This window comes from Euprymna scolopes, chromosome 19 (assembly GCF_053919585.1).
Source record: "Euprymna scolopes isolate OS-2025 chromosome 19, ASM5391958v1, whole genome shotgun sequence".
NCBI lineage: Eukaryota > Metazoa > Mollusca > Cephalopoda > Sepiida > Sepiolidae > Euprymna > Euprymna scolopes.
In genome coordinates, this window is record NC_136500.1 from 16263970 (window position 1) to 16278872 (window position 14903).

General features: G+C 35.0%; 1 protein-coding gene across 1 annotated transcript in view; it reads right to left on the reverse strand.

Moving 5' to 3' along the window:
* Positions 1-14903, reverse strand: part of LOC145303448 (pre-mRNA-splicing factor ATP-dependent RNA helicase DHX16-like) — a 73099-nt gene that overhangs the window by 4499 nt on the left and 53697 nt on the right. The window contains exons 18-20 of the mRNA XM_080144782.1: positions 13827-14062; positions 10662-10824; positions 4337-4498 (exon numbers count right to left, since the gene is read on the reverse strand). Coding sequence (XP_080000908.1) covers positions 4337-4498; positions 10662-10824; positions 13827-14062 — 561 coding nt within the window. The remainder of the gene's footprint in view (positions 1-4336; positions 4499-10661; positions 10825-13826; positions 14063-14903) is intronic.

Here is a 14903-nt window from a genome sequence, read left to right on the forward strand (position 1 = left end):
AATAAGACAAGGTAGTTCTACTAAAATAGTTATATTTTAAAAATGAAAGCACAATAAGTCCTCAAAATACTGCCATTTTGTTAGGTATTGAATATCCTTTCATATGCATTAGTAAGTGATTTATTTGAAGAATATTTAAATAAAAAATGTCAACACTATGAAACGGGCATTTTGCAGAAGACACATTTTTTTTTTCAACTCTATCATTATTTAAAAGCTCGTTACGACTCCCTTATGAGGAATTTTATGAAATTTAGAAACCCATCATGAGAAACATTATTTTCTATCTTTTTTTGGGTACATAATAAACGGGTCTATTCTTTCTTTTTTTTGTTTCCTTAAAAATAACATCAACATGAACGAGTATTAAACATAAAAAATATTTTTCATACTACTACATAGAACTCGTAAATAAATCAATCTTGATCTGGATAAGTATATATATATATATATATATATAACAATATGATCGTCTTCAAGTCCAATGTAAACAAGTTCTTGATGAACCGTTCCTCTTAAGTAATCCAATTTACCAAATCTACACTTCTAACGATTACTATGATATTATCCCGTTGACTACTGTAAACTCTTTAACCCTTATCCTCGAGTGGCTTCTGCGCCTTGATAAGTGGTGACTTCTATGTAAAAAAAAATATATATATATATATGTGTGTGTGTGTGGTCTGTTTCTATGTCTATCTGCTGTTTTATAATCACTCGCTTTTTATAAACATGTATCTTTTTTTATAGCTAATGCTATTCACACAGTGTGGATATAGGTATAACATATACATATAATTAAAAGATATGCATATCTATTAAATTTACTAAATATATTATGCACCTTTCCCTATTCAACCTTCACTCTCTTCCTTTATGCTACCATCTATTTATATCTCAATGTATATATTTACATACATAATATATATATATATATATATATATATATATATATATATATATATATATATATATATGTACATACATTTATACAAACTATTAGTTGTAGAAATACTATGACTCTTCAAACTAATGAGGACTACTTATACTATAAAAAAATAAACTATTCGATATTTGAATATGGTAGAATGGAACCATTATAATAGTTCACAAAACATTGATTTTTATTCTCAATTGATAAATGCCATATATATATATATATATATATATATATATATATATATATATATACATACACAAACACAAATTCAATGAATTTAATAATTAGTTCTGTAGAAAATAAACCTAAATACACACATTCTGGATTTAACGATTCTCAATATTATCTAAGAAAATAAATATAAACTAATTATAAATAATAAATTAATAAAATATTTGATAAGATATTTTTTATATTAATTATGATAATTCATTAATACATAGATTTAGTGTTGGTGACTGTGCATTAAACTTCAAAGATGGCATAACCAAAATAAAACAATTGCAACTTCTCTTCTGATTTTCGGATTTTGTAATCATGCCCATATCCTTTTTTTTCTTTTAAAGTTGATGAGTTCCTATTCTTCTGATGAGTTAATGGCAGATTAAATTAAGAATTGACATAATAATTACATGAATGATTCTGCACTAAGAAACAAGTGCTGTAAAAAATTGAACATTTTACATACTTAAAAAATAAACGATAAGATGGACAACATCTTGAAATTTGGAATATAGACGTTTTCGTCATTTATTTATGTATGCTCTGTAGTTACATTGAGCTTCATAAATCAAAGGATTGGTATAAATAAAAGGTGAAATATAATCGAATAAGAATATGTTCTCATATATATATATATATATATATATATCGACGATAATTCTTGGCCTGAAGACGTAATCCCCCAACGTGGGTGATTACAGAAACATGTATGCACATATGTAGCCATTAATGTTTGTATAAATAAAATTAATATATATATATATATATACATACATACATACATACATACATATATATATATATATATATATATATATATATATGTATGTATATGGGGAGTTATAAGAATAAGATCAATTCTTTAAGAGGAGACTTATCGGGATAATGCAAAGCTCAACAAATTGTTTTGGAGCTTGTATAGAATATCAATAAAGAAAACGCTAATATAAAAATATATACTAATGTATATAGATTTATTCAATAAGGATGATACATCAATTAGGGGTGTAAAATAAGTACCTTATCCTACACCCTTAATGGATGTATCATCCTTATATTGAATAAACGAATAAATGTATTTCCATTTTTATATCATTGTTGCTTTTTTTTTTTTAAAATACATTTTCACCCCAAACAAGGTACATTGCCACTTTGATGTAAGGAGGCTACTATCAGGGACATAAGCTACAGGGGTACTATGCGAGGAGTTGGGCAACAAGATGTCTGTTCACATTACACTTGAACTTCTGTATGTCAGTACAGTTGGGGAAGCAGTTGACCCGGAAGAGAGTTCCAAAGTCAAGCAGTTCTGGGGAAGAAACTACTGGAGTAGAAAGCTCTCTTACATCTAGGGATCTCTACTGTGTAGGGGTGAGATTTAGCTGCTTGTCGGGTTTGTCGGAGGTATTTACGTCGAGGGGGTACAAGTGCTTGCAGTTTGGAGCATTCACCATTAAAATACTTGTAGAACAGGTAGAGGGATGCAGCATTTCATCGAAGGGACAGAGGCTGAAGCTTAGATGACAGTTCTTATTTTATCGATAATCATAGATATGTATTTATTGCATTTATTTTGTTGTATTGACCGAAACATTGAAAATAAATGGTGAAAACAATAGTCGAAAGAATTCAAAACAATGTAAAGTGTATTCAGACATAGGGCAAGCTTTTTAATCGTTTTTTTTTTTCCTGAAAATTTGGCTTTCAAGGAGTCAAAGTTCCAAAGATTTTACCTTTGCAGTCTCTAGCAAGCTATTAAGCCAACTTTGAGTCTAAACATTTGAAATTTTACATAAAGCGTATTCAGACATGTAGCAAGAAATCAGTTTTTGGACGAAAATTTGGCTGCAAAGAGGTCAAAGTTGACAGAGTTGTTCTTTGCAGACTCTACCAAACTCCTCTGCCAATTTTGGGTCTAAACACTTGAAATTTTAGATGTAGGTTACTTGGAGATGAGTCAAACATTTTAATTTAATTTGAGCCCAAAACAAATGTTAAGGGGTCAAAGTTTTAAAAAATTCGACCCCTGCGGCCTCTACCAACTTTTCTCTATGGTAGTTAAGGAGCCTATTATATGAAAGGCATTACTGTACATATTCACATGCACATAAAGTTATGAACAGTACATAGGGCCTGAGCAAAGCCAGGCTGAACTGCTTGTACTAAATAAGAATTAAATAAAAATTACCTAACACTTCCACCTAATCATGATTGATGGAACAAGAACAAGTTACCCCCATGAATGAAAGAAAAGATTATTTTCAATCTTATCATAGTACTGATTGTTCAGTTTGAAAATCCATAAAAGAAGGTCGGAGATCACATTGGCCGAAATGTGAAAATTACAACCAAAATGAGTGTTAAAAATAGTCCAAACAATCAAAAAATTAGAAATTATTAATCGTTATCTTAAAATTTTTAAAACATTAAACAGGTTTTTAAGATCTGAAAATTTGGTGTTTCAGCAATAGTATTTTAAGATGTTAAAAAAAATAAAGTGCTTGTGCAAATGTTTTAAACCAATGCATTTCAGGTGAAAACATTACATACTTATATGTCATGTCAAAATCAGGTGAAAACATTACATACTTATATATGTCATGTCAAAATGAGTATGAATTGCAAAAAATTACGAAAAATGATCCAGTACAAGTAAAAATGAAATTTATTGAGTTTATCAATTTATAATGTTTTATTGTGTGTTTTAATGTTGAAGAGTTCGCAAGATCCAGGGTAGGTAACTGCAATAAATCATTTTGACTAAATAATTACAATCCGCCCTTTTTAAACACAAAATGTCTGAATATTATTGTGGTTGACTTTTTTTTTACAAATACATCTAGTTCTTTTACTAACTGTAATTTTTGGAATTTATACTAATTTTAATATGACATGTAAATACATAATAATGTTTTCACCTGAAATGCGTTAGTTTAAAACATGACTAATCTGCACAACAAAAAAACAAACAAAATAATGATTGGATGGGTGAAGGTAGGAGTGTTAATCTATTTAAAATTTCAAAAATAATCTTATAAGTGAACGCTTTATCAATTAAACAACAAAAATTAAATATTTGCATTTCAATGTTTCTTTTTAATTTGCGTTTACAGAGGAGACATCTACACGTGGCACATATTTCTTTCGAAATCGACCAATGATTATGTTGCTTACCTTTCTTATAGCGACACTATCACCAGGATTCGAAGTGGGTTCAATCTCCACCCGAGACATAAGTCCCTCAAGCTGTTCCCGTATATCCCTTGCTCGTTTCATAGATCGATACTGAATGAAGTTGCTATAGCACCATTGAGTGGAGTAGTCAGTCTCTGCCCACTAGAAAAACAAGAATATTAGAAATTAACAAATTGAGCATCTTCTATTATATAATAGGCAATTGTCTTCCTGTATGCCAGTTAAAAATCAAACTACAAAACAAACATCTACAAAGTTGGTATATTCTTGTATTCTTGATCGACGTTGGTCTAAATGAATAATATGTAAAACTTAAAAAAAAAAATAACACCCATTCTTTTATGATCAATTGGTTTTGTTAGGTTTTCATCAATTTCCAATTTAAAATTTATCAATTATAAAATTGAACTTGTCTGTCTGTGGAACGGTCTCTACCAAACTATTCTGTCAATTTTTCATCTACAGACTTGAAACTTGATATATAGGGTATCGAGGAACAAAATTGATTTGGTTTTTACCCCCCCCCCCCAAAAAAAAATTGCTCTATGCAATTTTTTTTTTAATAAGGGAGTCGCCACTCATCAAGACCCAGAGGCCACTCGAGGATAAGGGTTATTGAGTGTACAGTAATCAATGGGATAATATTGTAGTAATCGTTAGTAAGGGAGATTTGATAAACTGGATTAATTAAGGGGGCGGTTTATCAGGAATTTGTTTATGTTGGACTTGAAGACATCCAAGTTGTAGTCAGGTGGGAAACAGGCAAACAGAAGAGAGTTCCACAGGCATGCAGTTCTAAGAAAGAAGCTTTGTTCATAGAATCTACATTTTGATTTAGGCACAGATAAAGAGTGGGGAAAATTATTGACAGTGGTTTCAGCTAGACGAGTTTTTTTTTTTTTGAAAGATTGGCGAGTGGGGGACCAGAGATTGGTACTCAGGAGAGTACTTGCCATGGAAATAACGATAAAACAAAGATAGGCTCGCAACGTCTCTTCTGTGGAAGAGAGGTTGCAGGGAAGAGAAAAGGGCATCCCCACTATTTTGTACTCTGTCAAGGCAGGATAAGCTGTTTTTAGCAGCCCCTGCCTAAATGTGGCAGCAATAATCGATTCTTGGACATACTTGGCTATTATATAAATAGAGAATTGCATCAGCAGTGAGATATCTACTGGAGCAGTAGAAAGGCCCCACCATTTTTCCAGCGACCTTGGCAACAGATTTGATGCACGTGTTCCATTTCAGACCAGGAATAAAGGTTAATCCTAAAAACTTGTCAAAACATGGAGCCTCCCCAAGATGAGAGCCATTCATTTCAATTAATGCCAGATGGGGATCAGAGCGTTTATGATGTAAAGATAGAAGCTTGGTTTAGATGCATTAAAAGTGACCAGCCACCTCTTCTTCCATTGTACCATGTGCTCAAGATCAGAGGAGAGAGAATCAGAGAGAACTTTGTCATTTACGGCCTTTGATGTGTTGCCATAGATGCTAGTGTAATCAGCATAAATGTCAACAAATGATCTAAGTATGCATTTTGGGAGATCATTGATCAAGAAGAGAGTTGGGTCCAAGATTGACCCCTAAGGGACTCCAGCATTAATACTGTGGGCTTCTGATTTCTGGCTATCAACCACTACTCTCGTGAGCCTATCAGAAAGAAATGATTTAATAATTGAGAAAACATTTCCAGTTATACCGTAGCTGGAAATCTTGTGAAGTAGGCCTTTATGCCATACTTTATCGAAGACCTTTGATATGTCAAGAGCAATTGCCCTAGAAAGGAAGCCTTTGCCGAGAGATTTACTAATCCTATGAGATATAACCGTTAGCACATCTGCTGTAGATCTAGCAGAACGGAAACCATATTGCATGTCACTAAGAAGGTTATTTCTGCTGAGGTGGTTGACGACTACTTTATTTAATATAGATTCCAGCAACTTGCTCATGATGCACAGGAGACTTGTTGGTCTGTACTGAGAGGGAGATGATCTATCACCTGAGTTCTTAAATACATGGCATACTGATGAGGTTTTCCAGGGTGTTGGGAAGCATTTCTCCTTAAGGCAACGCTTAAACAGTTTTGTAAGTATGGGGGCAAGTTCTGGTTGAAGCTTTTTCAACACTATAATGCGAATGCTGTCAGGGCTTTACTGGAATTGATTAGCTTGGTGACATCATGCACAGATATTTGTATGTCGCATAGCGTGTTGTCTGTATAGGATGAAATACGTTAATGGCTTTGGTCGCAAAGTTCTTGGCAAATAGTTTAGCTTCGTCTGATGCTGATGAGATGACCTCAGATCCATTGATGATGGTTGGGATAGAACGCATGCTTCTGTTCAGTATCCTGTTTGCTATTTGCCAAAACTGGTGGGAACCAAACTGCTGCTCAGCTACTTTGGATTAAACGGACTGAGCATATAACTCTCTTGCATTTTTTATTACTTTTTACAGTGGTTGCTGACAGTCCTGAAAGCGGCTTCAGTCTCAGTTGGTAGGTATGGAGAAAATGATTTCTGTGCGCGATGGCAGCAGCACATTCTGGGGAGAACCATGGCTGGCTGTTAGGTTTTTGCTGGAATTTTTTGGATGGTATGAATCAATCTATACCTACAATTAACCATTCCGTCAAGTCTGATACTATAGAGGACATATTCTTTTTAAAAAGGAATCCAGAGGTAGATCTGACATAAATGTACAGAAGCTATCCCCATCAGCCATAGGATATCGATATACTGCACAGTGGAAAAGTACGTCTGAAGACTTATTACATTTAATTTTTATCTTAACTGATACAACCGAGTGGTCGGAAGATCCCAGAGAAAATAGAACAGAACATGAACTTAGCTCAGGGCAAGTTGTGAGAAAGAGGTGTAGAAAGCTTGCATACTGGCCGTCAGTATCGGGCACACAGGTGGGTTCGTGAACAATCTGAGTGAGGTAATAAGCAATGGAGAAATCATGACAGAACCTCTCCCTCATCATCTGTCTTGTTTGAGTAGGTCAACCATTCCACATTGTGGACATTGAAGTCACCACAGATGTGAATGTTAGCTGAAGGATGAGCAGACAGGATGCAGTCAATTTTCTTAGATATACTCTTATAGATAGTAACACCGCTATTGTGGGGGCGATAGAGGGCAAATATAAATGCAAGTGCAACCCGGAAACACATATAGGGGTAAATTAGGGTCTTCTCTCGAAATATCCCTACCACATTGAAAGCCATCTTTAATGTAGGCACATATTCCATACCCATGGCAATCTTGGGGGTCAGATTTAGATGTAAAATTGAGTATCCTTTAATTATGAACTCATCTAGGGAAATGGTCAGTCCAATACCAGTTTCGCTTAGGAACAATATTTCCGGTTTTGTCTCCTGCAATTGGGTTTCAACCTATGGAAGGTTGAAATGTAGACCCCTGATGTTGGAGAAGGAGACACAGTGGTAAGGGTCTACATTGGAGGATGGGGTTCTAAGGTTTATTCATGTATTTTTTCTGGAGATATCTCATGATGAGGTTTTGGGATTTGTGGAACAGGTCGACAGACTTGGTTAGAGTAGGACAGAGAGGGAAAGTAAGAGAGAAAAAGATAGGAAATTTTTTTTTTTTTAATTCAATTTTTTTGTAAAAGATGATAAGGTAAAGCCGCAACAATTACCCACTAATATGGCACGGAGAGGCCCCACCAGAAACTACTGCATGGTTCACAATCCATTCACCAAATGGCAATACAGCAGCCTCCTTAGTGGTTAATCCAAGGTTCCGGTCCCTGACTATCAGGTAGATAACGTCAGCCCAGATAAAACGTTTACCTCCAGCACTCTTACTAGTGACATGGCCACAAGGATAGATATTGAAACAGAAAATTTCAGATATTTCAGCCTACTGTTCACGCAAGTACTGCCAACCCAGAAAGTAGCTTTTTCTTCACCCTTTGTCAGAAAAATCACTCAATTTTTGCAATTTGGGGCATTTGTGACCCCTTTTGAGCTTCTGGGAATGCTAAATCCCAGTGAAAACGGACAAACAATGCAATTCCATGCCTTAAGACATGTATATTTGAATTCAGCACCATGGAAAACCAGTATAAAGACACAGATATCAAGTTTTTGAGTAATATGTAAAAAGAGCTAAAAAAAAAAAAACATGTTTTTTTTAGCCCTAAAAGTCCCAGAGGGATGCAAACCAGAACTTTTCCAGGGTCACCCATACTGAATTTATATTAAGAACAATGGCCTCCACATTTTGGCTAAGTTTCAGGAAAATCTAATGGATGGATCAAACGCTATGGAGCAAAAAGTGTCATTTTTGGCCATTTTGGGGCATTTTTGACCTCTTTTGAGCCCCTGGGGACGCCGAATCTCAGTGTAAATGGATAACGGTGCAGTTTCAGGCTTTAACACATGTATATTTGAGTTGACCACTGTGAAAAACCACTATATAGTCAGACATATCAAGTTTTTGTTGAGAAATATGAAAAAAAGAGCCACAAAGTCCCCGGAGACGCAAACCAGAATTTTGCCAGGGTCATCCATACTGGATTTATATTAAGAACAATGGGCTCCACATTTTGGCCAAGTTTAAAGAAAAATCTAATGGATGGATCCAAAGTTATGAGGCAAAATGTGTTATTTTTAGCCATTTTGGGACATTTTTTACCACTTTTGAGCCCCTGGGGGCGCAACGGGAATTTTTGTAAAAAAATTTTTTTTTTACTGTGCACATCTATTTAATGAAATACAATTCGTGGCAAAATTTCAGGAGAAACTAATGGATGGTTACCTGGCAATAGTCCGGATGCACGGAAGCACAGACGCCACTGGAAACATAGGTCCATCTCCGATAAATCGGGGGACGAATAATAATAGTAATAATAATAATAATAATAATAATAAAAACACTTTAACCTCACTGTGTTAATTTGTCAAGTTTGATATGCATGTGTCTTTAGCTCAGATAGTAACAAATATTGCTGGAGAGTTAAATGTTTTGGTTTCGATTCTAGCTGATGGCACCCAAGTCATATTTGTTCTTTTTAAAACTTTTGAAATCCCTACTATATATTGGGTACAATATAATAATCAATAGAAAATTGGCTTTATACTAATATGTATGAAATGTACATAAATTTAAATATATTTAAGCATATTTTATGGCCAGACAACATGCAAATATATCTAAAAGGAAGTTGAATAACTGAAATTATTATCTTCAACAGATTAAAACAAGAAAGAGGAATGAACTGGATGGAGTTAAAAGAGGAGATGGTGGAGAGGGATGTAGAAAAATGGTGAAGAGGGAAAGAGATGAAGGGACGGATTGAGAGCGGTAGAGAAATATAAAAAGATTTTGATAAACTTATGAGATTTTCATCGATATTATTCTAATGTGTCATCTTCTATAATATAAATCCCACCTGTCTGTTTAAATGTATGCATGTATGTATGTATGTACATATGTATGTCTAAAACTTTCACAGAGGTGATGGATTTTCACGAAATCGCTATCGGTTTAAAGTTTGACCCTTCAGACGACAAATAGCGAAAAATTGGCTAAAAAGTTTAATTTCTTCACCCTCAACTGGACACTTTTCTACAAGGAGAGGGGGGCGCTTTTTTTGCCGATATTTTCGATTGACTAGCCTTAATTCAAACCTTCACCACTTCTGGTTTGGCGATGGATGCAACGGCAAAGAAGTCACTTTTTTTCCCGTTCTTTTCCTCATTTGCGGTACTGGTACAAGTCTGCCTGCCTACTACCACTTTTTTTTTTTTTTGCTCAACACACACTTCCAAACACCCAGGCAGCACATATAAAGGGCTAACATCTCTTTGTATCTGTGTTTGTATGTCCAGCTAAAAGTGAAAAAAAAAAAAATAAATAAAAAAGAAAAAAAAAATACAAAACAAAACCTTGCAAAGTTGATATTATCTTGATTGGCATTGCCCTGGATGTATAATCTCTAAAGTTAAAAAAATATTAGTTCTATGTGGATGAATTGGGCCAAGTTTTGTTGGATGTTGTGTGTTATATAAAGGGAGATGTTTACAACTTACATTATTATTATTTTCAATAATAAAACAAAGAGAAAAATTGGCTGGGTGGAGGTGAAAAAGGTATAGGGGAGTGATATAGAAAAACGAGAGATGGATACAGAGGTAGAAGTTTTAACTACTTCTATTTTTCTGTTTTTTTTTAAGATCCCGGCAATACTGAGTTACCCTGGTAAGTCAAAAATAAAACAAAGATAAACATACTGAGTAGGGACGGGGGGGGGGGGTCAGTGAAAGTTATACCTGGTTGTAGATGTTGAGTAATGTTAGGTGATCTCCGCCTGGAACAAAAAAGTTTTGTCGAGCTGTGTCTGCATGGACAATCTTGTCCTTTGGCCGATAGAAGATAGCATTGTTGACAGATAACATGGCTGTGATGGAAAGAATCTCTTCGGAGCACTTGAATCTGGGGGAGGAGAAGAAAAAACAAAAGGGGGTCAACGGAGTAACAACAAAGAAAATATAGGGCACAATTTTTCAGGCAATTTTATCCTGCATTCTTTAGCTTAAATGATTAAAATGAGAGATGTGAAGATGCAAGTTTTATAGATGATTTGTTTAATAACAGCTAGTTTAAATGCCATGTGACCGTTGTCTTCCGACAAGGGTAGAGTCAGGCACAATGTCGGATTTTAATGTGGTTTTATGGGGCATATAACCATGAGCCCCTGGAGGAGCATAGGCCATCCACAACTTTTATAGATGCTTTTGTAGTGAGGAGTTATTTTTTCATGCCCAATCTTCCCAGAAGGTACATACAGCATCTAGCCTTCCCAACTAGTCACCCATCTGGTACTGGCCAGGTTCAACATTGCTTAACTTTGATGATATGCTGAGAACCAGTGTGTCAACGTGATTGTGCCATATGGGTTTATAGGGTGGTGATAGTGAAATCCAGTTCTCCAAAAATAGCGCATTTTGGATTGGGACAAAAAAAATGTCTCAGTTGACAAAGAATTTCTCTTTCATAGACTGAGGATGGAAAAGATGTATAATAAAAGAACAGATACTATGCTTTGCTCCTAACCAGTATTTATCACTCTCCCGCCGTGAGAGTATGTGACATCAGGTCAGAAAATGGCCCAGCACCCCAAGAGGAGGAGTACACTGGCCCTGCAGAAACAAGTCCGGGTAACCATGTCAGCATTCCCCAGTGAGGACGCCTCAGACAACAAAGATAAACTCGCTCCTCCCAAAAGCCAGGAGGTGGATCTCCTAGGGCTACACAGAACATTTTGCATCAGTCCGACAGCAAAAAAGTCATCGAAATGACCCAGTTTTTGTTGGACTGATTATCGAGATTTGAACCTCGACTTTCGTGTCTTACTATGAAGTACACTGACTACTTTGTTTCTAGCCAAGGATTGTCATAGATGTAAATGCCATGTGTCTCCTGTAATTGTAACCTTACGACAGACTAAGATTCTTGAATAACTCGTTCAAATTTGAAGTTCTGATCAGTGTCAGAGATACTAATGGAACTTGTATTTCTCTACTCTATTATTTCGATAGAAGGTGCTAGGCTGAGCTCCAACCTATAGTTGCTCCGTGTAAGACATTCACAGCTAGAACTAATCTTACCACAACTGAAAAGAAATTTCCTTTCATTTGTGTTTCTAACATCAAACAGAATTTCCAAGAACTTTGCATCTGTGGAACACATTACCACAAGATTGCTACCTTACAACAACTGAATCATTTTTAGATCCAATGTCCAATGCCTAGTAAAAGATGTACATTATGACCTCTATTAGTTAAAAAGTGTTGATATGCCACGAGAATCGTAAACATGATTTACATTTATTTACTGGCAGGGCTATCCAGTGTTGCCCGGGAAGATAGTAAGTAATTCTTTTATCAATAACAATTGATTTTCAACTTATGCTGTCACACATAAGGGAAATCTTGCTGTAAAAACTGAAACAACTAATGTAAAAGAAAAAAAAAACAAACAAAACAAAACCCAAATAAAATCTGACGTTAATAAATACCCGTCCTAAATGTTTCTAATACTAATCAAATTTTATTCTATTTGTTATTTTCAATCTTATCATAGTATTGATTGTCATTCAATCTCTTCAATCCTTGTCCTTGAGTGGCTTTTAGCCTTGACAAGTGATGACTCATTAATAATAAAAAAAAAAAAAAAAAAAAAAAACTTTTACAAATTTACAGAGCTTAAAAAATCTCCCAGACAAAACTACTTTTAACTTGTGTAAACTGTAACAAATTGCGCTTGGCATCAGAAAGAATAAGAAACACTTGGATCAGACAGCAAATTGGAGTAAATGACATTTTACCACCGCCATATGAACGGCTAAATATAGATCAGCAGATCATCTTTCCAGATATATACATAACAGGTGATCATCTAGAGTGACAAAATGGACCCCCGCAACAATGGCAAAGATCAAGAGGAAGATTAAAAATAAATGTTGGAAAGATGACCTTGACAGCCAACTGGGTCCTACATGGGCATGCCTAGCTAGGGACAAAACAAGATGGAAGGAGTGATGAAAAACCCTAATGATGATTATCCACATATAACTGTTTCGTCGTTTCATAGCTCAGTGTGGCTATCCCAAGCAGATAAAATCATGGAAAATAAAGTCAATTATAAACATACCCCCGGCACTAAAATCAACAATATCCAGGTTATTTCTGAAATGGCTGTTTCCTTGTTCATTGCAGTATGATGCTGGTCCTGTGCAGTTCTAGGAGGTCCACCCTTCCAGACTTTGCATTCTCTCTTTGAGAAGAGGTTAGTTTATTGTTAATTGCCTGAGGCGCCTTTATGGGAGAATGCTGACAGAGCTGCCCAGGCATTTTTTCGCAGGCTGGAATGCTCCTCCTCAGAAATGGTGACTCTTCAATCCCACTTTCTGACTCTTGTGTCACATTTCTTGCTGTGGTAGTGATAAATCCATCATGCCTGTTATGACATATGGTAGCAAATCATGAGCAATTAATAACACAACAAAAGAAAGGCTAAGAATGGCACAATGGAACGCATTATGTTCAATATCAGTCTACAAGAAGAAACATCTGAATTGGACAGCAAACTGGCATAAACAACATCATCATCACCATCCAAATGGCTAAACATAAACGGACAAGTCACCTTTCGAGATATACAAACAAAAGGTGGACCCTGAAGCAATAAAAAAGATCAAGGGGAGAGCCAAAAAACCTGTTCAAGAAGGTCTTATGCGGCCATGCCTAACTTGGGACAGAGCAACATGGAAAGGAAACCAACTTTCCGTCTTCAAAAGTAATCAAAGACCATGTTGATGATAATAAAACTGGTTTTGTAGGGTTTTTTTTCCATATCACCATGCTATTAAGATTTAAAAACAGAAAGAATAAACAAAGAAAATAAATTTAAAAAAAAAAGGTGAGCGATTTTACTTTTCAGATGCTAAAATCATTTTCGAGAGCATTGGATCGACGGGAAATTCAGCCATCCTTCGGCCAAGTTTGGTCAGTTCACCCATGTGATTGAGAGCTCCCAAGGCATAGAGCTGTTCCAAGGCCAACACTAGGGTCTCGTGTGGCGGCGGGTCCATGAAATCAAAATGAATCAAATCATTAATACCCAGGCTTTTCAATAACAACACCACATTGCCAAGGTTGGTCCGTTGAATCTGAAATGGAAGTTGAAATTGAAATATAAACATAATTTTCATTTTAGTTTTACGTTATTTTTTTTTTTTTTGCCATCAAATGTACAAGTAGGTAACCCAAAACAAAATTTCATTTTTAAAATAGCTAAAACTTTTTAATAATGGGTACATATGTAACAGAGCGCGAATATGTGTACACAAATGTATACAAAATGACGTCACTGTAAGGAAAAAGACTATAAAAAGAAGAGAGAGGGAGAGAGAGCACATTAGAAAAGATGATCATATTAGAGACATGGGTGATGTCACAGCTGCAATGAGATGTCATGCGTGGCGGATAATGAGGAAATAAATGTTGTTACAAAAAAAAAAAGGAGTCGAGTTATTACTTGTCCTATGTTCCTTACGACATACTCTGCTACAACATGTTGTGTATAACGTAATACAAATGTCTTTAAAAAACATAAATTAATTATGACATTTGTGCTATTGGTTCATAAACTAATTTTCACTATTAGTAAAAAGTGAAGAGTCCTTACAAATATTATATCATGTGGTAAATGGAAATGACGTTTTTGAAACTTTGTCATCGTGTTGGGGGAGATAACTTTATTTTACTAAGAGATTCATTCATTTTTTTTTAATACAACAATTTGGAACGCTAAAACCAACGCAACTAAGAGGAATTGTAAGAAATAAAAGATGAGACTACTTTTTTTTTTTATTAACAGAAAAGATGGTTGGTTGGTTGGTTGTTTTTGTTTTACGGCATATCAACCTTTTTCAGGTTATTTAATGCCGAATCTAGTGATTTTGAGGAACGATTTTTTAATGGAGTATATTTGTTTTTTTAAGTCGGATT